The sequence below is a fragment of the Rhinatrema bivittatum genome, chromosome 8, assembly GCF_901001135.1.
Source record: "Rhinatrema bivittatum chromosome 8, aRhiBiv1.1, whole genome shotgun sequence".
NCBI lineage: Eukaryota > Metazoa > Chordata > Amphibia > Gymnophiona > Rhinatrematidae > Rhinatrema > Rhinatrema bivittatum.
This window is the reverse complement of record NC_042622.1, coordinates 163,712,670-163,738,106: the sequence shown is the minus strand read 5'-3', so window position 1 is coordinate 163,738,106 and position 25,437 is coordinate 163,712,670. Positions and strand designations below refer to the sequence as shown.

Below are 25,437 nucleotides of genomic sequence, written 5' to 3'. Positions count from 1 at the left end.
AAATGAATTCAAAGGGGCATGAGATAAACACTCTGGATCCCTGAAGGCTAGAGGTGGAAATGAAGAAACGTGTGCACGGGGGTAACCTGCATGGAGCAGCAGTTTCTACCCTTAAAAGAAGGTATGGGGGTAACCTGAACAGAATGGCAGTTACTACCATTAACAGAAAGCATGGGGGTAATCTGCACAGAGGGGCAGTTACTACCCTTAACAAAAGGCAAAGGGGTAACCTTCATGGAGGGGCAGTTACTACCCTTAACAGAAGGCATGGGTGTAACCTGCATGGAGTGGAAGTTACTACCCTTAGCAGAAGGCATGGGGTTTACTTGCATGGAGTGGAGTTGCTACCCTTAACAGAAAGCATGGGTTTAACCTACATAGAGCGGCAGTTACTACCCTTAACAAAAGGCAAAAAGTAACCTGCACAGAGCAGCAATTATTACCCTTAATAGAAGGTATAGGGGTAAGCTGCACAGAGCAGCAGTTGCTACCCTTAACAGAAACGTGGGGGTAACCTGCATGGAGCGGCAGTTACTACCCTTAACAGAAACATGGGGGTAACCTGCACGGAGCAGCAGTTACTACCCTTAACAGAAACATGGGGGTAACCTGCACGGAGCAGCAGTTACTATCCTTAACAGAAACATGGGGGTAACCTGCACGGAGCGGCAGTTACTACCCTTAACAGAAACATGGGGGTAACCTGCACGGAGCGGCAGTTACTACCCTTAACAGAAACATGGGGGTAACCTGCACGGAGCAGTAGTTACTACCCTTAACAGAAACATGGGGGTAACCTGCACGGAGCGGCAGTTACTACTATAAAAAAATTTGCTGTACAGATTGGATGGACCATTTGGTCTTTTTCTGCCATCAATACTATGTTATTCTTGCATCAAGAAAATGCTCTACCAGAAGATCTTACAACTTTGAATGGGAAAGATTTGCTACCTGGCATTCATGGTTCATTCAGGACCCCTTTAAGGGTCCTGTTCCCTTCTTACTTCAATACCACTTAAGCTATTCTGACTCAGGATTGAAAACTATCTTGATACAGGAGCACAGTATGCAAATTCAGGAGGAATTCCTGTCTCCCAGCAGCCTACAGTTTCCAGATTGATGAAAGGCCTCACTCATAAACCTCTGGTTAAAGATTCTCCTGCTTGGGATGTAAATATAGTTCTGGCTTAGCTCATGAAATCACCACTGAAGCCTCCAGCAACAGCAGGGCTAAAGTTCCTTTCTTGGAAGGTTTTATTTTTTAGAGCAAGCAAACTGCATGCTCTACTGTCCATACACTCTGCATTTTCCACAATAGAGTAGTTCTGAAAACTCATTTTAAATTTCTACCAAAGGTTCTCTTTCAATTTCACTTAAATTAATCTATTGCATCGTCAACATTTTTCCCATGACCTCGTGCCAATAAGGGCAGACAGAGCCCTCATACCTTGGACTGCAGAAGAGCTTCTTAAGCTGTACCTCCAGCTTCCAATCTCAGAGATCCTTGAGGGCTGTAGCGCCCGTCACCGGGATGGTGGGCTTCTTGGTGACGGCTGACACTGCCGCATCTACCTTGGGAATCCTGAGGATGTCCACCGCTTCTTCCGGGAGAGGGTACAGCTTAGCCATCGCTCTAATGACCTTCAAACCTAAATCTGGAATGTCCCACTCACGAAACAACAGGTCAGTGATGGAAAGATGGAAAGGGAAGAACCGGATCGGACCACGGAGACCCACCATGACTGGATCAACAGCTCCCATCCAAGAGTCCTCCTGAGGGTCTCAATGCCCAATTCCTCTAGAACTGCGGGAATAAGCGGACCTAGCTCGTCCTTATAGAAGAGGTGGAGCACCTTAGGGTCATCTCTTTCAACCATCGGAGACCCCACCACCTGTGGACCGTGCTCCTGCAAATCATGGTCCTGGTCGCCCAGATCATGGTCTGCTCCCTGAAGTGGATTGCCCCTCTCTTCATCCGGCTCCGAAACTTCAGAGGAGGAGTCCCCCGCAGGTCGGGACGGTGTGGTCCTCAGGGGGCGCTTAGCCTTCGCGACCCCCTCGCCCTCTGGAAGCCTGGGCCTCTTGGCGGCTGGGACTCCCGCTTTCGCCAGCTTCTGAACCGACCGGGAGAGAGAACTTTCCCCCCGAATGCCTTCTAGCTGTCTTCCTGGCTTTGAAAGCCTTATGAAGCAGCAAAACAAATTCGGAAGAAAACAAAGAGGAGTAGTCTGAATCCCCCCAGGGCTCTCCTATGCTGAAATTGCCAAATACTCCATCAACCCCCCCCCCCCCGGAGCAGGCCTGTTACGGGGATAAGAGGAGAGGGACAGACAAGATGGCTTCCGGATCAGGAGAAGGCTGCCGCACCCAACTGAGCCCCCCAAGCTCCCGGCGCATCCTCAGACCACCACCCCCGGTGCGCCCGAGGTGCCCTCCCACCCCGGGGAGGCAAGCGGAGCAGAAACCATCGCCGGAAAGTCACATGCGCAGCAGGCCGCACCACACGGCATCAAAAGGCTGGAAACTACCGGGGGACTGGCGAGGCTATGGGGAGAAAAAAAAACAGTGACAACGGCAACACAGCGTCAGAGGGAATGGAGAATCAGGCCCGGACCGCTAGCAGAAACTAAGTGTTTTACTTTTTTTTTTCTTTCAAACCTGACTCCAGTGGGACACCAGGTCCTGTTCCCTTCAGAGTGAGTGAACCGGGCTCTCCGGTATCACCCCGAACGCTGTCAGCAGGGTAGGACAGCAGGGTCCCTGACCCCCTGCTCCACTCAGTCTCAAATACCAGGGGGGTGGTCCCTCCAGAATCTGACAACCCCCTGGAAGGCTCGGGATTCTCTTCTGTCTTTGATTGAATAATAATAAAGGATTTCTAAACTATTCCTCTTTTTCTCTTTTTTTTTTTAACTATCTATCACTGACTGTAGGATATTGCACCTCCACTATCTGCTGGATACAGAGAAATACTGACAGACTGTAGGTGGCATCTCAGGGTATAGAGCAAGGTCAGTCAAAAACTTCTCTGTCTCCATCTGCTGGAGGGGAGGCAAAATCCAGGAGTCTGGACTGATCTGGGTACATACAGGGAACAGGGATGTATTGCAGCTTCAAATCCTCATCAAATTCCTTACATGTTTCATCCATAAAATTATACTTCAGATCAAAAGAAGAATCTAAACTCGCAGTACTACCTGATGGAGGAGCACACACTTTGTTCAGGGGTCCCTGAGCAAAAGAGCAGAAGTTCCTAAGCTGTGCACAATGCCCTAAGTGATCCTACCTTATGGACCCAGTCCTTGCAGTCTGTGTCCCCCATGCACTTGTCCAGGGCGCTGACAGACAGAACCAGCACAAAGTTCCTGGCACTCATCACGCTTTGGATCAGTTTATCCTCAAACTTGCCGGCTTCCAGCTTCTCCACATCAATGAAAGCAGTGAAGCCGTGCAGCTGCAGGTGCACCTTCAGGAGGCTGGTGAGCGAGCAAATACACATCACAGAATCAAGGCGTCATCATGACGGCAAACCCAGCACACCCGCACTATATCCCCGACTAAGGCATTAATGCCCTCCCACGTCTGATACCACTATGGAATGCTGGAATTCAAATTAGGGGTAATTGTAAATGTCATTTGAATACGTTCTGCATGATTAAACCTTAATTGGATGTGGTGAGGGTATGGAGCACAGCTGGGTTGGAAAGGAGTTTGGACAAGTTCTCAGAAGAAAGCTACAGAAACAGTTATCAGGCAGGTACGCTTGGGATAGCCACTGCAACAAGGAATGAATTCACTCTTTGGGATCTGCTGGGTACTTGCTGGGTGGGATGTTGGCTTGATGGACCTTCATCTGACTTGGCATGACGCTTAACAAAAGAACATAAGAGATGCCATGTGAGTCAGACCGAGGTCCATTAAGCCCACCATCCTGTCTCCAGCAAGAGCCAGTCTGGTTGCAAATACCCAGCAGATCCCATCTATTTCCTGATACTTTTTCCCAGGGATAGCCATGGCTTTCTTTAGTCTGCTTGGCTAACAATATGTTAAGGACTTTCCAAACCTCTTTTAAACCCGAATAGGCTCGTCGCCTTCATCACGCCCTCTGGTAACAGATTCCACTGCTTGATTGTGTGCCGAGTGAAAAGGCACTATCTACGATTTGTTTTAAATCTGCTGGTTGTTAGTTTCATGGAGTGTCCCCTTGTTTTAGAATTATTTGAAAGAATAAACTACTGTCCTTTATTTACCCGCTCCACCCCACTCTTGATTTTATAAACTCCTCTCATGTCCCCTCTCAGCCGTCTCTTTTCCAAGCCGAAGAGCCCCAGCCAGCGCAGCCTCTCATCACAGGAGAGGTGGTCCTTCCCCTTTATCATTTCCCTCACCCTCCTCTGCACCTTCTCTAGTTCTGCTGTCTTTCTTGAGATGGGGAAACCAGAACTACACACAATACGCAAAGTGCGGCCGCACCATGGGTTGGTACAGAGGCAACATATTTTCTGTTTTATTCTCTATTCCTTTTCGAATCATTCCTGACATTCTATTTGCTTTTTTTTTATCACCACTGCACACCAAGACAAGGATTTCAATGTATTGTCCACAATCTCCAAGGTCCTTTTCCTGGGTAGTGACTCCTAATACAGAACCCAGCATTGTGTACCTGTAGTTGGGATTATTTTTCTCTGCATCATTTTACACTTTTCCACATTACATTTCATCTGCCATTCAGCTGCCCAGTCCCACAAAGTTCCTTGCAAAAGGCAGCTATTTAACAATTTTGAAAAATTATGTGTCATCTACAAAAGTGATCAATTCTCTTTTCCATATCATTTATGAATATGTTCAACAGCACAGGAATGCCATTCCAGAAGAGGTGGTGAGGATGAAAACAGTAAAAGAATTCATAAAGGCATGGGATAAACACTCTGGATCCCTATAGGTTAGAGGTGGAAATGAAGAAAAGAGTGCATGGGGGTAACCTGCACGGAGCAGCATTTGCTACTAGGGATGTGAATCGTTTTAGGACGATTAAAATTATCGTCCGATAATTTTAATATCGTCTTAAACCGTTATGGAACACAATACAATAGAGATTCTAACGATTTATCGTTATAAATCGTTAGAATCGTGAGCCGGCACACTAAAACCCCCTAAAAACCCCCCCCCGACCCTTTAAATTAAATCCCCCACCCTCCCGAACCCCCCCCCCAAATGACTTAAATAACCTGCGGGTCCAGCGGCGGTCCAGAACGGCAGCGGTCCGGAACGGGCTCCTGCTACTGAATCTTGTTGTCTTCAGCCGGCGCCATTTTCCAAAATGGCGCCGAAAAATGGCGGCGGCCATAGACGAACACGATTGGACGGCAGGAGGTCCTTCTGGACCCCTGCTGGACTTTTGGCAAGTCTTGTGGGGGTCAGGAGGCCCCCCCCAAGCTGGCCAAAAGTTCCTGGAGGTCCAGCGGGGGTCAGGGAGCGATTTCCCGCCGCGAATCGTTTTCGTACGGAAAATGGCGCCGGCAGGAGATCGACTGCAGGAGGTCGTTCAGCGAGGGTTCCGGCGCCTCGCTGAACGACCTCCTGCAGTTGATCTCCTGCCGGCGCCATTTTCCGTACGAAAACGATTCGCGGCGGGAAATCGCTCCCTGACCCCCGCTGGACCTCCAGGAACTTTTGGCCAGCTTGGGGGGGGCCTCCTGACCCCCACAAGACTTGCCAAAAGTCCAGCGGGGGTCCGGAAGGACCTCCTGCCGTCCAATCGTGTTCGTCTATGGCCGCCGCCATTTTTCGGCGCCATTTTGGAAAATGGCGCCGGCTGAAGACAACAAGATTCAGTAGCAGGAGCCCGTTCCGGACCGCTGCCGTTCCGGACCACCGCTGGACCCGCAGGTTATTTAAGTCATTGGGGGGGGGGTTCGGGAGGGGGGGGGATTTAATTTAAAGGGTCGGGGGTGGGTTTTTAATGTGCCGGTTTTGCGATTTTTTCGATTTTTTCACGATTTTTCACGATTTTTTCACGATATTTTACCCCCCCAAACGGCAACAATACGATTCCCTCCCCCTCCCAGCCGAAATCGATCGTTAAGACGATCGAGGACACAATTCACATCCCTATTTGCTACCCTTAACCAATTACCTTTCATGATTTTCACACAATTGCAGCATCATTCTGTGCAACGAGAAGAGTAAAAGAGGAATTGGATTCAGACAACATTGGGCCCTGAGTTTTACGGTCTGGGGTACTGATACACAGACATTAGGTAAAAAGCAGAGAACTGCTTCTTTGGCCAAATCCAAAAGCAAAGCATATTCAAGCAGCATTGTCTGAATTATCAAAAAGGCTACTCACCCCATAACAAATGTTGCTAGCAGTAACTTTGTTATGGGTTTGATAGTTGCTTGGTTTTGATTGCATGTATTGCTACCCTTATTGTAAGGATAGGGGTAACCGGAATGGAGCAGCAATAACTACCCTTAAAAGAAACATGAGGGAATCCTGCACAGAGCGACAGTTACTACCCTTAACAGAAACACGAGGGTAACCTGCACGGAGCGGCAGTTACTACCCTTAACAGAAACACGAGGGTAACCTGCACGGAGCGGCAGTTACTACCCTTAACAGAAACACGAGGGTAACCTGCACGGAGCGGCAGTTACTACCCTTAACAGAAACATGAGGGTAACCTGCACAGAGTGGCAGTTACTACCCTTAACAGAAACATGGGGGTAACCTGCACAGAGCGGCAGTTACTACCCTTAACAGAAACGCGGGGATAACCTGCACGGAGCGGCAGTTACTACCCTTAACAGAAACACGAGGGTAACCTGCACGGAGCGGCAGTTACTACCCTTAACAGAAACACGAGGGTAACCTGCACAGAGTGGCAGTTACTACCCTTAACAGAAACATGGGGGTAACCTGCACAGAGCAGCAGTTACTACCCTTAACAGAAACGCGGGGATAACCTGCACGGAGCGGCAGTTACTACCCTTAACAGAAACACGAGGGTAACCTGCACGGAGCGGCAGTTACTACCCTTAACAGAAACACGAGGGTAACCTGCACGGAGCGGCAGTTACTACCCTTAACAGAAACACGAGGGTAACCTGCACGGAGCGGCAGTTACTACCCTTAACAGAAACATGAGGGTAACCTGCACGGAGCGGCAGTTACTACCCTTAACAGAAACATGAGGGTAACCTGCACGGAGTGGCAGTTACTACCCTTAACAGAAACATGGGGGTAACCTGCACAGAGCGGCAGTTACTACCCTTAACAGAAACGCGGGGATAACCTGCACGGAGCGGCAGTTACTACCCTTAACAGAAACGCGAGGGTAACCTGCACGGAGCGGCAGTTACTACCCTTAACAGAAACACGAGGGTAACCTGCACGGAGCGGCAGTTACTACCCTTAACAGAAACACGAGGGTAACCTGCACGGAGCGGCAGTTACTACCCTTAACAGAAACACGAGGGTAACCTGCACGGAGCGGCAGTTACTACCCTTAACAGAAACATGAGGGTAACCTGCACGGAGCGGCAGTTACTACCCTTAACAGAAACATGGGGGTATCCTGCATGGAGAGGAAAATTGGTTCTTACCTGCTAATTTTCGTTCCTGCAGTACCACAGATCAGTCCAGACTCCTGGGTTTTGCCTCCCTTCCAGCAGATGGAGACAGAGAAAGTTTTGCAGGCACCTCCTCCTAACCCAGTGTGCCACCTGCAGCTCCTCAATATTGCTCAGTACCCAGGCAAAAAATATTTAACAAATCTTTTAATAAATCGGTTATTTACTCTTTCGGATAGTAGAAGGACTAGGGGACACTCCATGAAGTTAGCATGGGGCACATTTAAAACTAATCGGAGAAAGTTCTTTTTTACTCAACGCACAATTAAACTCTGGAATTTGTTGCCAGAGAATGTGGTTCGTGCAGTTAGTATAGCTGTGTTTAAAAAAGGATTGGATAAGTTCTTGGAGGAGAAGTCCATTACCTGCTATTAAGTTCACTTAGAGAATAGCCACTGCCATTAGCAATGGTTACATGGAATAGACTTAGTTTTTGGGTACTTGCCAGGTTCTTATGGCCTGGATTGGCCACTGTTGGAAACAGGATGCTGGGCTTGATGGACCCTTGGTCTGACCCAGTATGGCATTTTCTTATGTTCTTATGTTCTTATGTTCTATAATATTCCCCAGAACGAGAGGGAAGAGGAGAATTCATAATTGAGAATTATAACCAAATCTGAACCTTTCTTGAAAAGACTAATGAGAAACCTGTGCCCATTCTTCAGAATTATTATAGTAATCAGATCAAGTGGACTCTCTAAACTCTTCTCCACTACCGGGTGAAACTCTGGACTGATCTGTGGTACTATAGGAATGAAAATTAGAAGGCAAGAACCAATTTTCCTTTCCCTGTACGTACCCAGATCAGTCCAGTCTCCTGGGATGTATCAAAGCTTCCCAAACCGGGGTGGGACTGTGAGAGTCCCACTCGCAGACAACTTTCACCAAAATTGCCAATGTCCGGAGCCCGGACGTCCAATCAGTAGTGTCTGGCAAAGGTATGAAAAGACTTCCAAGTAGCTGCCCTGCAAATCTCTTGCGGCGAAACCAGTTGGCACTCTGTCCAGGAGGCCGCCTGCAAATGAATAGAATGAGCCTTTAACCCCTCCGGGATGGGTCGACCGCAACACATATATGCGGAACCAATAGCCTCCTTCAACCAACTTGCTACCGTGGCCTTTGACACTTTAGAACTCTTTTTTGCACCAGTCCATGGCACAAAAATGTGGTCCGACAATCTGAAACTGTTAGTGACCTCTAGGTATCGCAACAAAGCCCTTCTGACATCCAGACATCTTAATTCCTTTGCATTAGGTATAGCAATCTCCTGAGTTGTGGAATGCTGAAACTACCTTCGGCAGAAAAGATGGAACCATCCTCAGAGAGACTCTGGAATCTGAAATCCGCAAAAAGGGTTCCCTACATGACAGGGCTTGAAGTTCAGACAACCTTCTGTCTGAAAAAATTGCCAACAAGAAAACCACCATAAATGGAGGAAATAGTTAAAGGCATGTCCCTGGGATCCGTTGGCAGGTTCAGGTGAGTAACCAGGTCCCTCAAGATGAAGTTTCCCCCGTGCAGGAATCTATCAACACAAAGGTGGAGAATTCCGTAGCAATCGCCACTGGAAGAGTAAATTGGGAAGTCAGAGTGGCATAGCCTAGGGTCAGCTTCCCGCTGACTCCTAGACTTGGTAGTTTCCCTGTTTCACAGGACATTGCGCTAGAAGATGGCCCTTCCAGCGCAATAGAAACAAAGCCCTTGGGTATGACATCTGTGCTTCTCTTCGGACGTGAGGCGACTCTGTCCCAGTTGCATTGGTTCTTCAGGTAGCGAAGAGCTGGGCTCTGTTGCTGGGCTTGGGATCAGGGGATGCGAGCATGATGGAGCAAGCATGACCGGCCTTCGTGGACTCCGTAACTCCCGGAACCGTTGCTGGAGATGGCCGTCGATCCTCTTGGCAAGGTCGATGAGGGCATCAAGAGATTCTGGGAGCTCTTTCACTGCTAACTCATCCTTTATTCGGGAGGATAATCTTTCCAGGAAAATGCTCCGAAGAATGTCTTCTCGCCAGTCCAATTCGGTAACCAGAGTCGATGGCATAGTCCATCAACGGTCTAGCATCCTACCGAAGATGCAGTACCTCAGATCCAGCAGTGGTCAGTCTATCTGGCTCACTGAATATTTGCTTGAACAAACCACTGAAGGTCCTAGAGAAGGGCATCTCCTCACTTCCATAAGGGGAAGGCCCAGGCCAAGGCCTTCCCATCAAGAAGGGAGCGGATGAACGTGGTTTTAATAGTGTCATTGGAGAATTGCGCCAGCTGTAATGTGAAATGCATGAATCATTGATTCAAGAAACCCCAACACTGTCTGGGATCCCCTGTGTACTGGGGTGGAACAGGAAGACGAAGGGTGGTTTCGGTAGGCGTGGTTGCTGGAGTCTCAGGAGGCGCCAAACTAGCTGTGGTGGTAGCATCCAGAAAGGTGCTAAGACATTCCATCGTGCCCACTAACATCTCCAAGAAGTGCTGCTGCTGTTGGATTTTCTAAGCCAAGCCCAGAATAGCCTGGAGCCCTGAAAGATCCGCTGAGTCCATGGCCTCAGCAAACTGTTGCAAAGGTGGACCCTTGGACCAAGACGAGGTTGACGCTACCTACATGGAGGAGTACTGCAGGACCTCATCGTCAGCTGGCGGAGCTGGCCAGTGCGGAGACCCAACAAGACCTTCACCAATACCAGCCCTCCTTCCCGCAGGTTGAGCCCTTGAGTACCAGGGTCGGCTGGACTTAGGCGCAGGTCTCCGAAGATGAACAATTCCACGAAGGGCGAAAGGCACGAGTGGAGCCAAGGCTCCTAGGGTCGGGGCAGACAGCAATCCAACGAAGTCTAGAAGGCGTACCAGGATTGGGGCAGGTGGCAATCCCTCAGATTCCAGGAGGTATACCAGGAGTCGGGACAGGTGGCAATCCAATGAAGTCCAGAGCAATCTGGTCAAGGCCAGAGAAGTAATCCGATAGAGGACAAGACAGGGACACAGAGTCAGGAACACAGAGTCATGCAAATAGCTACTCTCAAGGAGCTTGACCTGGTGCAGAGGCAAAGTAATGCAGGCAGGAATGGGCTTAAGTAGTCTGGAGGACTGACATCAACAGAGGGAGCCGCAGGAACTTTCCCGTCATGGCCCCTTTAAATTCTGCGGAGGGGCACGTGTGTGACCTAGGGAGTGGGACATCGGTGGTTTGAGTGGTGGCTCCAAGCCGCAAGGAAGCTCAGCGTTGGCGGTAGCTCCCTGCCGCTGTGAGGGAAGTCGGGGCTGGTCCAGAGAAGAGCCGGGTAACTGCGGCCGGCTGAGGAGCTCCATGGCTGGCAAGCGCAATACCGAGACCGAAGCATTCACCTTCAGCACCTCAAAAGCTCCAAAGTGTTTTCGGGCAAAGGATAAAGTCTATCCATAGCCCTACTAACCTTGAGGCCAGTCTCTGCAGTATCCCACTCCCTGACTACCAGCTCTTTAAATGACCTGTGAAAAGGGAAAGACTTGGCTGGACCCCTCAAGCCGGTCATGACCAGATCCACTTCCTCCAGGTTAGCCTGCTCCTGCAGAACGGTTATTCCTAATTCCACCAGGACTGGTGGGATCGGGGGCCAGAGCTCCTCCCTTTGAAACAGGCGAACCACCTTGGGATCGTCACCTTCCATCGTCGGAATCTTTCCCGTGTCCTCTTCTGGATCCAGTGGCAAGCGAGAAGGATCAGCATCGGGAGAACCAGCCCTAGATGGCAAGTCCCGATCAGACTCCTCCGAGGAATCCTCCTCGGCGGCCCCTGACTCAGAAGGACCAAAGACCCTCCGAATCCTAATGGCCCCCGAAGCTCCTGAAAATATGGACTTCTTTCTGGGGGGGGGGGATGAGTCTGCTATCCTCCGCTTAGGAATGGGCCGCTCTGCTGCCTAGCGGGCCAAAAAGACTTTGTGCATCAACAAACAAATTCCAGCAAAAAAGGGGAGGAGCCTGTTCTTCCCCCAGTTGGCCCCCATTGGCCCCCTTGGGCCTCCTCTGCGGAGAAATCAGCCAGAAAAAGTATAGGCAGGAGATCCCCCTCCCCCTTCTGCATTTTGTGCTTTTGCCGCAAAGAACTCCAAAATGGCCGTTGTTCTCGCGCCCAGCCAGAACCGCACTGCGAAGAAGACACCGCCGTAGTCCCCCCCGATGTGCCTTTCCCACTGGAGAGGCATCGGTGACAGTGGCCGGCTCGAGAGAGGCGCACAGCACTCTCTCCACACACGTCACATAGGCAGGGAGGCGGCATGGCCCGGCCCAACTCCAACCGCGTGGAACAAGCTGGAACAAGAGAAACCGCTGAGAGCCGCAAAAGGAGTTCGCCACCTGACCGGAGCCTTTCTGCCACTGACAGAGAACACCAATAACAAGAAAATGCACTGCTCCCTGACTTCTTTTTCTTTCCCATCTTTTTTTTTTTTTGTAACAAGTTTACAAAACAGACAGACAGCAATCTTATCTGAATGGTGGCAGAGGATTCTCCCCAGACTCCTGAGGGTGAGGAAACTGGACGACCAGCTTTCACCCCTGGCATGGATCAGCATGGATCAGCGAGCACTCAAGGGTCCCCAATCCCTGCTCATTCTCCTCTAAAACCAGAAGGTATAGTCCCACCAGGGCCTGCCAACCTCCTCTTTTATCTTACTTTTTTTCCCTTAGGTACAGAATAACAGGTTTTTCACTTCCTCAATCTGCTGCAGACAGAGAAATACTGAAGAGCTGCAGGTGGCACACCTGGTTAAGAAGCGGTGCCTGAGAAACGTTCTCTGTCTCCACCTGCTGAAAAGGAGGCAAAACCCGATTCTGGACTGATCTGGGTGCATACAGGGAACGGCAGTTACTACCCTTAACAGAAAGCTTGGGGGTAACCTGCACGGAGAGGCAGTTACTACCCTTAACAGAAACATGGGGATAACCTGTACAGAGCGGCAATTACTACCCTTAACAGAAACAAGGGGGAAACCTGTACAGAGCGGTAATTACTACCCTTAACAGAAACATGGGAGTAACCTGCACAGAGAGTCAGTTACTACCCTTAACAGAAACATGGGGGTAACCTGCACGGAGCGGCAGTTACTACCCTTAACAGAAACATGGGAGTAACCTGCACAGAGAGTCAGTTACTACCCTTAACAGAAACATGGGGGTAACCTGCACGGAGCGGCAGTTACTACCCTTAACAGAAACATGGGAGTAACCTGCACAGAGAGTCAGTTACTACCCTTAACAGAAACATGGGAGTAACCTGCACAGAGAGTCAGTTACTACCCTTAACAGAAACATAGGGGTAAGCTGCATGGAATGTCAATTACTATCCTTAACAGAAACATGGGGGTAACCTGCACAGAGCAGCAGTTACTACCCTTAACAGAAACATAGGGGTAAGCTGCATGGAGAGTCATTTATTACCCTTAACAGAAACATGGGGATAAGCTGCATGGAATGTCAATTACTATCCTTAACAGAAACATGGGGGTAACCTGCACAGAGCAGCAGTTACTACCCTTAACAGAAACATGGGGGTAACCTGCACGGAGAGTCAGTTACTACCCTTAACAGAAACATAGGGGTAAGCTGCATGGAATGTCAATTACTATCCTTAACAGAAACATGGGGGTAACCTGCACAGAGCAGCAGTTACTACCCTTAACAGAAACATAGGGGTAAGCTGCATGGAGAGTCATTTATTACCCTTAACAGAAACATGGGGATAAGCTGCATGGAGCGGCACTTACTATCCTTAACAGAAACATGGGGGTAACCTGCACAGAGAGTCAGTTATTACCCTTAACAGAAACATGGGGGTAAGCTGCATGGAATGTCAATTACTATCCTTAACAGAATCATGGGGGTAACCTGTACGGAGCGGCAATTACTACCCTTATCAGAAACATTGGGTAAGCTGCATGGAGAATCATTTACTATCCTTAACAGAAACATGGGAGTAACCTGCACAGAGAGTCAGTTACTACCCTTAACAGAAACATTGGGTAAGCTGCATGGAACGTCAATTACTATCCTTAACAGAATCATGGGGGTAACCTGTACAGAGCGGCAATTACTACCATTAACAGAAACATAGGGTAAGCTGCATGGAGAATCATTTACTATCCTTAACAGAAACATGGGGGTAACCTGCACAGAGAGTCAGTTACTACCCTTTACAGAAACATGGGGGTAACCTGCATGATGCGGCAGTTACTATTCTTATCACTTTCTGGGCAAAATAGATGGACCATTTGTTCTTTTTCCACCTTAATACTATGTTAGGTCCACTAAACTTTCTCTATTTGGAAATGTTACCATTTAGTCCTACCCTGTTACCTGTCTTTTAACCAGTTACCAATCCACAATAGGATACTGCCTCCTGTCCCTTGACTTTAATTTTCTGAGGAATCTCTCCTGGGGAACTTTGTCAAATGCAAATACACTCTATCAACCAGCTCACCCTTATCTACAAGTTTATTTACACCTTCAAGTAATTGCAAGAGATTGGTTTAGTCAAGACTTCCCCTTTCTAAAACCATGTTGACTCTTCCCCCTAAGCCATGTCTATCTATATGGCCAGTGAATTTGTTTTTAAGAATGGCTTCTACCATTTTGCCCGGCACTGACCAAAGCCTCACCAGTCTGTAGTTTCCCAATCACCCCTGGAGCCCTCTTTAAAAATCGGAGTCACAATGGCCACTCTCCACTCTTTGGATATCACTCTCTGCTCGCTTCCACCACTTTATTTGATTTACTTCCTTGAGACTTGTAGTGGCAGCTGTTTCTTTGCTTTTTACACATCCCGTGACTGCACACAACTCCCAGTTCCTCTGGAAGGATTTACTTTTTCCTCTCTGGGTTTTAATAGGTATTAGATAGTGTTATCTATGACGACTAGTTGTGATTTTTGTTTGCTTGTTTTTTACTTTTAAGTTTCAGTTGTATGGTGACTTGGTCTTATTTTAATTGAATGTTTTATGTTACACTACATTTTATGTAAGCAATTTATGGAAACCACTTAGAAATTCTGATATGCGGCGCACAAATATTTAACAGAAATAAATACACACCTGGCCAGCTGGGAGCCTGTACTCCTTCGGTAGCTAATGAAGACATCTGGGCCTTCGGCGCTGGATTTGCCAGCACTGCAAGGTAAAGGCGAGTGCAGCATCTCTGGGCAAAAAAAGCAAGAGAAGGACATGTAAAGAAGTCTATATTGGGTGGTACGGTGAGCAGAAAGTTGCCCAGGCAGGACCGACCCAGGGAAGTCTGCCACTGTCACCCAGGCAATTTACCTGAGCCAGCACTACCTGGATACATTTAATCCAGGACCCCCTTTCCCCCCTTCCTCATTTATCCATCATCAAGGATAAAAGGTTACCCAGGTAAAATGTCATCAGTCGCTGGAATGGGACATTTAAATCTCAGGGTTTGTCCAGGTAACTTAGACGTTATCCTGACTAACCCTTTTCAGCAGTGACCTCAAAGTCACTAAGGTGAATGAGGGACTCAGCACATGTATCCCTCCAGGCTGGGGCTCCCTCTACCTCTCGCTGCAGACAGGATGCGCACGCGGTGGAAGCCGACGTGGATGCGACAGTCCTCCTCCAGCTGCTGTTCATTGACTCGGTGCAGGAAGTTGCGGTCGATGCCGCAGGTCACCAGGTTATAGGTGTACTGCCGAAACTTGGGGTCAATGCTCCCCAACCAGTCTGCCAGGTTGCTCCGGTCACAGGTTGAGTAATTGGCAAAAGTCTTCAACTCTGTCAGATCCCGCAGAAACCTTAGAAGAAAGCAGGACATCAGGTATGGGGATCTAAAGATGTAACCCTTGGTTTCTGGGGCCCCTGGTGATGTGATGGGGGGGGGGGGCAGGATCTCAGAAATGATGTAACTGAGTATCTTATCTGTAATGGCAGACTCTGGGATAAGCACCATATTACTCTGATTCAGCAATGAGTAATGGGGACTGCCAGAATGAATGGCAAGAGGTGAATATGAAATGTTAGACGTCCTAGTGGAAACAGAGTCAGCCTCATGGCTTCTCTGGCAGAATGCAATGGTAAAATCGACTAGTAGCTGGGTTTGTCTGACAGGACAGATGTTTGGCAATAGTCACACTAGTAATTTCTTTTTAGATTATTGCAGAGCCTTGTGGTTAGGCCTGGGAAAGGTGGGTATTGGAGGGAACTACATGGGGACATTGTGAGCTCTTCTACCCAAGATAGTGGGGTACAAAGGAGGAAGACAGCTGGGATATATCCTTGGCTGTGTGGACAGAATAAGTGGGCAGACTGGATGGGGCAGATGATCTTTTTCTGTACTCATCTACTATATTACATTGCCCAGGGTTACAGCAATAAGAATTGGGAGAAGGGGAGCCAGGAGAGAGGAAAAATCCTCTGCTGCACACCCTCTCACCTGTTGTCATCATGCATCATATATTCAGTCAAGCTGGACACACACACACACATTTTCATTTGCATATTGTGTTGAGTCATTTCACTTTATGTATTAAAAGTGAGAAGAACATCATTTACAGCATGAGATATTAATAAAACAAGCTTGTGTCAGTTGGTCACACTATTGTGTCTGTCTATGGCCACCAGGTGGCACCTGGAACAGTGGCAGATACATTGTGCAAAGGCAATATGCTCTGTCCACAAAGCACCTTCAACACACCGGCACCCACATACACACAGGCTCCCCCAAACACATACACACCAGGCAGAGGCACCCTTGCACACACACTGAGACTATATAGATCAGACTACCCAAGCAACATCGGGCAGATTTCACTGGTATATTGTTATACTAATAAAATATAAGAAAATTATTCCTTTCCTGCTAATTTTCGTTCCTATAGTACCATGGATCAGTCCAGACAGTGGGTTATGTCCCCCTTCCAGCTGATGGAGTCAGAGAAAACCTCGAAGGGCGCCCCCTTATAAGCTGGTGCACCCTCTGTTACCCTCTGTTACCTTCAGTATTAAGAATATCAAAACTTGAAGAAAACGAGATGGATGGATCAAGGAATGAAACCCTTTCAACTTGAAAAATGTACAAGGCGTACCAAACTTTGACAATCAAAAAAACTTGCACAAGAAAGATGCAATGCCTACTGAAAACCATTTGAGCTGAGGGGCAATCCCAATCCCATAAATTCTTAGGGAGGGCATCTGGACTGAACCATGATACTACAGGAACAAAAATTAGCAGGTAAGGAATAATTTTCTTTTCCCTGTAGTACCAGGATCAGTCCAGACGGTGAGATGTACCAAAGCTTCCCTAGGTAGGGTGGGCCCCAGATAGCCTCGCTCGAATGACCTGATTGCCAAAGGAGCCAAAAACCGGTGACTGTAGGTTCAAACGATAGTGTCGCACAAAGGTATGTAGTGACTTCCAGGTAGCTGCCCAGCATATCTCCTGAGGCGAGACGGACTGGGTCTCTGCCCGGGATGCTGCTTGAGCTCTGAGGGAATGGGCCTTGATGCCCACAGGGGGTTGCTGACCGGTACCAATATACGCTGCCGTGATAGCTTCCTTCATCCAGCAAGCAATTGTGGTTTTCGAAGCCTTGGTCCCCTTCTTTGGCCCACTCCAAAGGACAAAAAGATGGTCCGACAAGCGAAATTCATTAGTGACCTCCAAATAGCGACATCGAGCTTGCGTAGATCTCGTGAATCCTCCGCTGCGAAAGACGGGAGTTCCACCGACTGATCCATATGAAACGCGGAAACCACCTTGGGCAGGAAAGAGGGCACCGTGCGCAAGGAAACTCCCGAATCCATGAAACGGAGGTAGGGCTCTCTGCAAGATAGCGCTTGAAGATTGGAAATTTTGCGGGCAGAACAAATAGCCACCAGGAAGACTGTCTTGAGAGTGAGATCCTTGAGGGTAGCAGATCACAGCAGTTCGAAATGTGGCCTGCCCATAATCCGAAGAACTAAGTTGAGGTTCCAGGAAGGGCACGGGATGTGTACTGGAGGTTTTACGTGTTTCACTCCCTTGAGAAAGCGGACAATGTCCGGATGCGAAGAAAGAAAGAGGAGCTCCCTCCCGGTGATGGATCAGGGCCCCAAGGGCAGACACCTGCACCCTCAGGGAATTGTAGGCCAAGCCCTTCTCCAGGTCCAGCTGCAGGAAAGACAGTATCTGGGCCACTGAGGCGCGCCACGGAGAAACAGCCATGGAGCCGCACCAGGTCTCGAAAACCTTCCATACCCGGACATAAGAGATGGATGTAGAAGTCTTCCTAGCCTTGAGGAGGGTCGCAATCACAGCCTCCGAGTATCCTCGCCTTCTCAGCCGACGCCTCTCAAAAGCCATGCCACAAGACAGAAGCTATCTGCCTGGTCGAAAAATACCGGCCCCTGGCACAGAAAGTGTGGCAGATGTCCCAGGCAAAGAGGGCCGTCCACTGCGAGGTTGATCAAGTCCGCGAACCACAGCTGGCATGGCCATTCTGGTGCCACCAGTATCACTGGACCTTGGTGGATCTCTATTCTCCGGATTACTTTTCCCTCCAGGGGCCACGGCGAAAACACGTAAAGCAGAAGGTGCTGCGACCAGGGAAGGACCAAGGCATCCACTCCTTCTGCGCAGTGCTCTCTTCTGCGACTGAAGAATCGTAGTGCCTTCGAGTTCTTTGAGGTGGCCATCAGGTCCAGGTGGACTCAATAGAAGTGCCGCTGCCTCCTCGGAGAGTTCCCACTCCCCGGGCTCTATGCGTTGACGACTCAAGAAGTCCACCTGCACTTTGTCCAACCCTGCGATGTAGGATGCCGCTAGGCGGGAGAGATGGATCTCCGCCCATGCCATCAACTTGTCCGTCTCTTGAGAAACGTGACGACCTTTTGTTCCCCCTTGATGATTGATGTATGCTGCAGTGGTTGTGTTGTCCAACAGTATGGACTAGGGGAAGGAAACGCTTCAATACCAGAAGTACCGCTCTGGTCTCCAGGTGATTGATCGGCCAGGTTGCTTGCAATGCCGTCCACTTCCCCTATGCCGAACTCGTCTGGCACACCGCTCCTCAGCTGGAGAGATTGGCATCTGTAGTAACGATCACCCACTGAGGGATCTCCAAGTGTATCCCCTGCAGCAAATGATCCAGGCTGAGCCACCAGGTCAGGCTGTCCTTGGCCCTCTACGACAGCGGCAGGATGGTCTGGAACTCGCGAGACACCGGCTTCCAGTGGGAGTGTAAGGCTCGCTGTAAAGGACGCATATGTGCAAAGGCCTAAGGAACCAGATCGATAGTGGAAGCCATAGAGCCCAGAACCTGGAGATAATCCCAAGCTGTGGGAAGAGGGAGGCAAGTGAAGCGCTGTACCTGAAAGATGAGAGCCCGGGCTCAGTTCGGGCACAGGAGTACCTTGCCCTGTGCGGTATCGAAGCGTGCTCCCAAGAAATCCAGAGACTGAGATGGGGTCAGGCTGCTCTTGGAGAAATTGACTACCCATCCGAGGGATTGGAGGAAATGCAATACTCTGTCGATCGACCGCTGACACTGGACCAGGGACTTCGCCCGAATGAGCCAGTCGTCCAAATAGGGGTGAACCAGGATCCCCTCCCTTCTGAGAGCTGCCGCCACCACTACCATTACTTTGGTGAAAGTGCGGGGAGCGGTCGCCAGGCCAAAGGGCAGGGCCTGGAATTGAAAATGACACCCCAGAATCTTGAAGCACAGGAAGCATTGTTGTGCCTTGAGGATGGGAATGTGAAGATAAGCTTCCGTCAGATCCAAGGAGGCCAGAAATTCTCCGTGGTGCACCGCCGCTGTCACGGAGCGCAAGGTTTCCAACCTGAAGTGTGGAAGTTTGAGGGCTCTGTTGACCATCTTGAGATCCAAGATCGGGCAGAAGGAGCCCTCCTTCTTGGGGACTACAAAGTAGACAGAATAATGGCCCGACCCTTCTTCTGCCGGAGGAACGGGAGAATAGCTCCTAAGGCCAGGAGCCTGTCGAGCATCTGACGTACTATGTGTTGTTTCTGTAGCGGTCCTCAAGGAGAGAAGAGAAATCTGTCTCTTAGAGGTCAAGCAAATTCTAAAGCGTAGCCGTGCCTTAGAATATCCAGGACCCACTGATCTGAGGTAATCTTGACCCACTCCTTGTAGAAGAGGGAGAGCAGTCCCCCTATCCTGGGGATCGAGGAGTGGGTCGGCACACCTTCATTGTGAAGATTTGGAAGCTGCCCCCTGGGCAACACTATCCCGGGCCGTCCTCCAGCCTCGAAAGGAATGAGACCAGGACTGAAAACGTGATGAAGGCGGACGTTGTGTAGCCGGTCTTGATTGTCGAAAACGTCGTTGACCCCAGAAACGGCTTCTGGTGGAACTGAACATCCTAGGAGCCCGCGGCCAATCCTCTGGCAGCTTATGCACCTTATTCTCTCCGAGGGACTTGATGATCTGATCCAGATTGTCACCAAAAAGCAATTTCCCCTTGAAGGTTAGAGACCCCAACTGAGTCTTGGAGGAGGAATCCGCCGACCAGTTGCGGAGCCAGATGAGGCGTCTGGCCGAGACTGCTGAAAACATGGACCTGGCCAGCATTCGGAGAAGGTCATACAGAGCATCTGCTCTATACACTATCACGGCCTCAAGACGGTCTGCCTGTTGTGCTTCTTCAGGGGCCAGCTCCTGTGTACTGAGGAGCTGTTGGACCCATTGGAGACCTGATCATTGTGTGAGGGAGCTACATATGGCCGCTCTGACACCCAGAGCGGACACCTCAAACCCTCTCTTGTGATACACTTCGAGTTTCCTGTCCTGCAGATCTCTTAGAGTGGCTCCCCAAGTCACCAGAATGGTCGTTCTTTTCGTCACAGCAGATACCGCTGCGTCCACTTTGGGAACTTTGAGGAGCTCCAGAAAATCGTCTGGGAGAGGGTATAGCTTATCTATAGCTCTGCCCACCTTAAGAGAGGCCTCAGGGGAATCCCATTCCCTGGACAGTAATTGAAGAAGCATAGGATGAGAAGGAAAAAACATCGTCGGTGGATGCAGACCTGCCAGGACGGGATCCCCCTTCTTCCCTGGGGATCCTGTGGAGCCTCGATATCCAATTCCTGAAGAACATGTGGGATGAGAGGATCCAACTCATCCCTCTGGAAGAGACGCAGTACCCTAGGGTCATCCCCTTCCATTTGAGCTAAAGGATAGGGCTCATCCAGGTCTGGATCCGGAAGATGGCCCTGGGGAAGAGGATCAAAGTTCCCCAAAGGATGATGGAGCACGAGGACCCTAGACAAACCCTGAGGAGCCCCTGCTCCTGGGGCCCCTACCCCCTGAGGGACCCCCGTAGAACCTGGGGGAACAGCTATCCTGCTCACCTTAGGAGGAGGTGGCCCTGAAGCGGAATCCTGCTGCTGGCCCAATCTGGCCACATAAGCATTGTGGAGTAAAAGCACGAAGTCTGTAGAAAAAGGGCCCGAAGGTGGTCCCAAGGGAGGCACTGAAGGGAGGTCCCCTGCAAGTGAAAAAGGGTCCAGAGGAATGACCGGAGTCAGAATCAGCAGCAAAGGTGAAAAACCGGCATCAGGATCCTCTCTTGGTTGTGCAGGAGGAGTACCCAAAATGGCCACCGTTCCTGCGCTGGGCAGGATCGGGGCTGGCCTCTGTACCCCGAGGAGCGCATGAGGGCGAGAACTTGATCGCCCTGCCGGCCACGAGGGACCCTCCCCACCAGGGAGGCACCTCATGCAGATCCCCTCTCGGGAGAGCCCCAAACCGCTGTTTCACCCCCGCCCCTATCCTGCGCGGGATAGGAGCGGGGGTGAAACAGCCAAAAAATCAGCCGGTAATGAGCTGCGATGAGCGGGTAAGAAATCCTCCGCTTCGGCACTAATGTCTCTCCGATGTGAGCTGGTTTTTGGGCTGTTTTTTTTAAACACAGTAGAATGTCTCTGTGGAAGCTGCCCCGAGGCAATCGGCTTCTCAGGGCAGCAGGTCGGGTCGCAGCAATGGGGGCGAGGTTGAACCACCAACGTGCACCCCGGAGAGGCTGAGATGAGGAAATCAGACCTGCAAGTAATAAAAGTATAACAACTTACCTCTGCAAGAAATACACTCAAAGGGGAACTGTAAACAGTCCTGCCTGCAAGTTACAGATTGCTCGACCTCGGTCAAAACTGACTCTTATAAAATCTTTTTTTTTTTTTTTATGGAACGTTGATCCATCCAAGATAAGAAAGAAGCCAAGAAATTAGACAAAATCACTAAATCTAGCTTTCCAAGATTATTTTTGTGGGGAATGTAAAGTTCAGCCACTCTCATCTGCTGGAGTCAGAAGAATACTGAAGGGTAACAGAGGGTGCACCAGCTTATAAGGGGGCGCCCTTCGAGGTTTTCTCTGACTCCATCTGCTGGAAGGGGGACATAACCCACTGTCTGGACTGATCCGGGTACGTACAGGGAAATAATAATATTAATTATTTTTTGGCAGCCTTCTACAGATGGAACCGTAACTGATGTTATTATCTTTATAATTAGATAATGAGCCAGCCAGCTTCTACAGGTTTGGGTCCCTGAATATAACTAACCGCTTCCGGGTGATGCTGGAAGTCATTCCAAGGTCATCTCTTAAGTCCAAGTCTGTGAGTTTCAGTAGGAGATCTCCATCAACCTGGTGATCCTATGAGAAGCAAGGAGCCATTAGAGAGCAGCAGTGGGCCAGCGCAGAGAGAAGCGGGCCAAAGAGTCACTGAATGAAGCTTGAAGTCCATATTGGCTGCACAAGGTTATGAACACCCCCAAAGCTTTACATCTTTAGAAAAGTTTTAGTCTTAGAAGGGTTCACCACTCCTGAACTACTGTGCTGGTTTTAATTAAGAAGAATTTAGAAAATGTTCTGGACATGTGGAGAACCTGCAGTGACTTATTTCTGAATACAGACATGTATAATAGGATTGAATTTAGAAATGTGCTACTGAGCTGCCTAGTTCAGGCTACTGAGGACACCCTATGTGCTTTATGGGATTATACGGAACTGCTTGGGACAGACTGTCCCTCACATGTGATGAGTGTGCATTTGTCACTGTGCACTCTCCGACACTGAGACAGAGCAGATTAGTGATCCTACCAGAAAACTCTGGCTGAATGAGCTGAATCCAATCTGCTGCAGCCAGGTTTGGACCTCCAGAGGCTTCCAGTTGGGAACAGTGCGTAGAATGCGTCGAGGGACCTCCTCGCCTATCATTTGCAGGGCTTTCTTGGCCAGCAAGGATGCGGTGCCATCTGTAGAGTAGCACACAATCCTCTTCAGGCTCTGGGTGGCACCAATTTCATTGAACATCTGGAAGTGCAGAAGAAGAAGACTTTATTGCTCATCTTTTCACAGCTGCACCCTCACAGGGCTCAGGCCCAGAAACCCCAATGGGTGAGCCTTGGAATCATCAGCACCAAGGCAGAGGTCGGAGGACTCAGAGGTTCCTGAACCAGTGATGTAACAGTGAAACCAACCTCCTGTCACAACCTGGGCCCAGAAACCTCAAGTGACTTCTGTAAGCATAATAGTTTTGTATCATGTACCAATCGTGTAACCAGTGCCTCAGTAGCAGGTGAGAGGGCAGTTGTGCTCCCAGTGCCAGGTGCCCGAGTATTCCCACCCAATCCCAGCTCTCTCTCTCTATATATATCAGGCACTAGGCATCTCACAATATCAGATGTGCTCCCGCCAGACTCTACCTTGGTTTTCCTTTGCCTGCTTTTGATGGCAGCCTCCACACAGAGATAGAAGACAGCAATACACTGAGCCTCCAGCCGTGAACTGTCTAGAAGGGGCACCAGACGCTGCAAGTCCCCAGCTGTCCTACCCTGCGTATTGTCGCTGCTATCCAGCAATCTGCATGCAAACTCCTCTGGGTCCAGTGAAGCGATGAAGGGCTCCACCAGCGCCAGTGTCCCAGACCTCTCTACTTCCTTCTCGATCTCCTTGTTGGTTGCCAATACAGTGATGGCCAGGCAGGCATGGAAACGGATCAACTCATCATCCTTGGAGAAAACCAGTGGGAAAAGCCACTCTGCTGTTTTCTTCTCAATCATCAGACGCTGATTGGCCTGGCCACCGTACATTGCACAGTTGGCTAGGCCCACAGCACAGTGGCGCAAGATCACGGCATCAGTCCAGCGACACCAGTACAGGATGGAGTCGAGGGCACCATCAGAGATGAGCTGATAGCAGGTCTCCTCAGTGTGTTTGAACATGTGCTCCAGGATGCCAGAGGTACTCCTTGCCATTTGGGTATCATCTCGCTCCTTGGCAAGATTCAGGATCACACCCAGCCCAACACGGGCAATGCGATCCCTGAGCAAAAAAAAAAGTGAAAGAGAAAGAGAAATTAAGAGAATTATTATAAGAGTGTCCTCTCCAAGGGACAGACTCATCTGACAAATTAGCTCATTACAATTGTAGCAAGTAAGGGAATCCTTGTCTCGGTTATGGCATCCCCAAAGCTCTCCTCACCATCTCCCCCTCTCCACTGCCCCCTTAATCTTTCTTCTTTCATCCGACTCATCAGGGCTTGGGTAGAGCCAACACCCCACATCATCGCTCATATATTACTGACTGTGACAACTTTATGGGATTTTATTTCCTTCTCTGCCACCGCTGGTGGGTCTCATGGGACAAGAGAAGATCCCAACCACTGGTTGCTGGTTCTGCTAAACCTTCTCCCTCCCAGCCAAGCATCGTCACGCTGAATCCTCGCCCTAAACTACTGTTTCCTCCTTATTATAGAGGCCATTCCAGGCTACTCCACACTTGCAATAAAACATAAGGGCTATAGTCATAACAGGAAAATGCACAAGAAATACAGGATCCCTCTAAAAACAAGGTGTCAGGAGTTTTATAACCCACAAACTTCCACACCAGCGCTACAGAAGTGAGGCTGCAGCAACGGCAAACTAGGTGTACAAGTCATGCTCTGATCCAAAAGTAACCAATTCCCTGGATCTGTCATATGTAACTATGTTCATTGTAAACCGCTAACTTGAAGCGATAGTTACTGTTCATTGTAAACCGGGGTGATATGTATATTATACAGGAACCTCCGGTATATAAATCCTTAAATAAATAAAATAAATAAATGTACGGCGGGATATGAGCGGTGAACCCTCCGATGACCTTAGACAACAGATAAACCCCAATAATCATGTGCATACATTCATTTCTAGCAGGGATGAGCCATTTAAGCAGAGTCACATAACTAATGGTGTGGAAGAATTATTTGCATGCTGCCTGGGCTCCAAGCATAAAGCTTTACTGCTGCCTGCCCTCGAAAAACACTGACTGAACATGAGCATCAAGGTCATTCTGGGTCATCAGTCCAGTTCCCAATGACTGGTCTCTGCTCTATACAGGTACTGGCATTTTATTGCAGTCTCAAGATACTGAATTGGCATTCATATTGAATTCACATGTTCTATCTGTTCTGTTGTGGGGCAGTGTGTGTATAGCTTGCATCACTGCATTCCAGTTGTACCTGTTCTGTGGTGAGGCTGTGTGTGAGGGAAGCTTGCACCGCTGCTCCTTGTGCTGTACCTGTTCTGTGGTGGGGCAGTGTGTGTGGTGTATGTGTGTGTGTGAGAGGAAAGCTTGCATTGTTGCTGCCTGCGCTGTACCTGTTCTGTGGTGGGGCAATATGTGTGTGTGTGGTATGTGTGTGTGTGTGATAGGAAAGCTTGCATTGTTGCTGCCTGTGCTGTACCTGTTCTGTGGTGGGGCAGTGTGTGTGTAAGAGAAAAGCTTGCATTGTTGCTGCCTGCGCTGTACCTGTTCTGTGGTGGGGCAATGTGTGTGTGTGAGAG

At 49.4% G+C, this 25,437-nt stretch overlaps 1 protein-coding gene across 1 annotated transcript in view; it reads right to left on the bottom strand.

Annotated features, from left to right (window-relative positions):
- The window catches only part of SARM1 (sterile alpha and TIR motif containing 1), a 38,788-nt gene that overhangs the window by 10,526 nt on the left and 2,825 nt on the right, over window positions 1-25,437 (bottom strand). The window contains exons 2-7 of the mRNA XM_029612849.1: window positions 23,317-23,935; window positions 22,712-22,924; window positions 22,173-22,264; window positions 15,173-15,408; window positions 14,696-14,798; window positions 3,287-3,476 (exon numbers count right to left, since the gene is read on the bottom strand). Of these exons, the coding sequence (XP_029468709.1) occupies window positions 3,287-3,476; window positions 14,696-14,798; window positions 15,173-15,408; window positions 22,173-22,264; window positions 22,712-22,924; window positions 23,317-23,935 (1,453 nt within the window). The remainder of the gene's footprint in view (window positions 1-3,286; window positions 3,477-14,695; window positions 14,799-15,172; window positions 15,409-22,172; window positions 22,265-22,711; window positions 22,925-23,316; window positions 23,936-25,437) is intronic.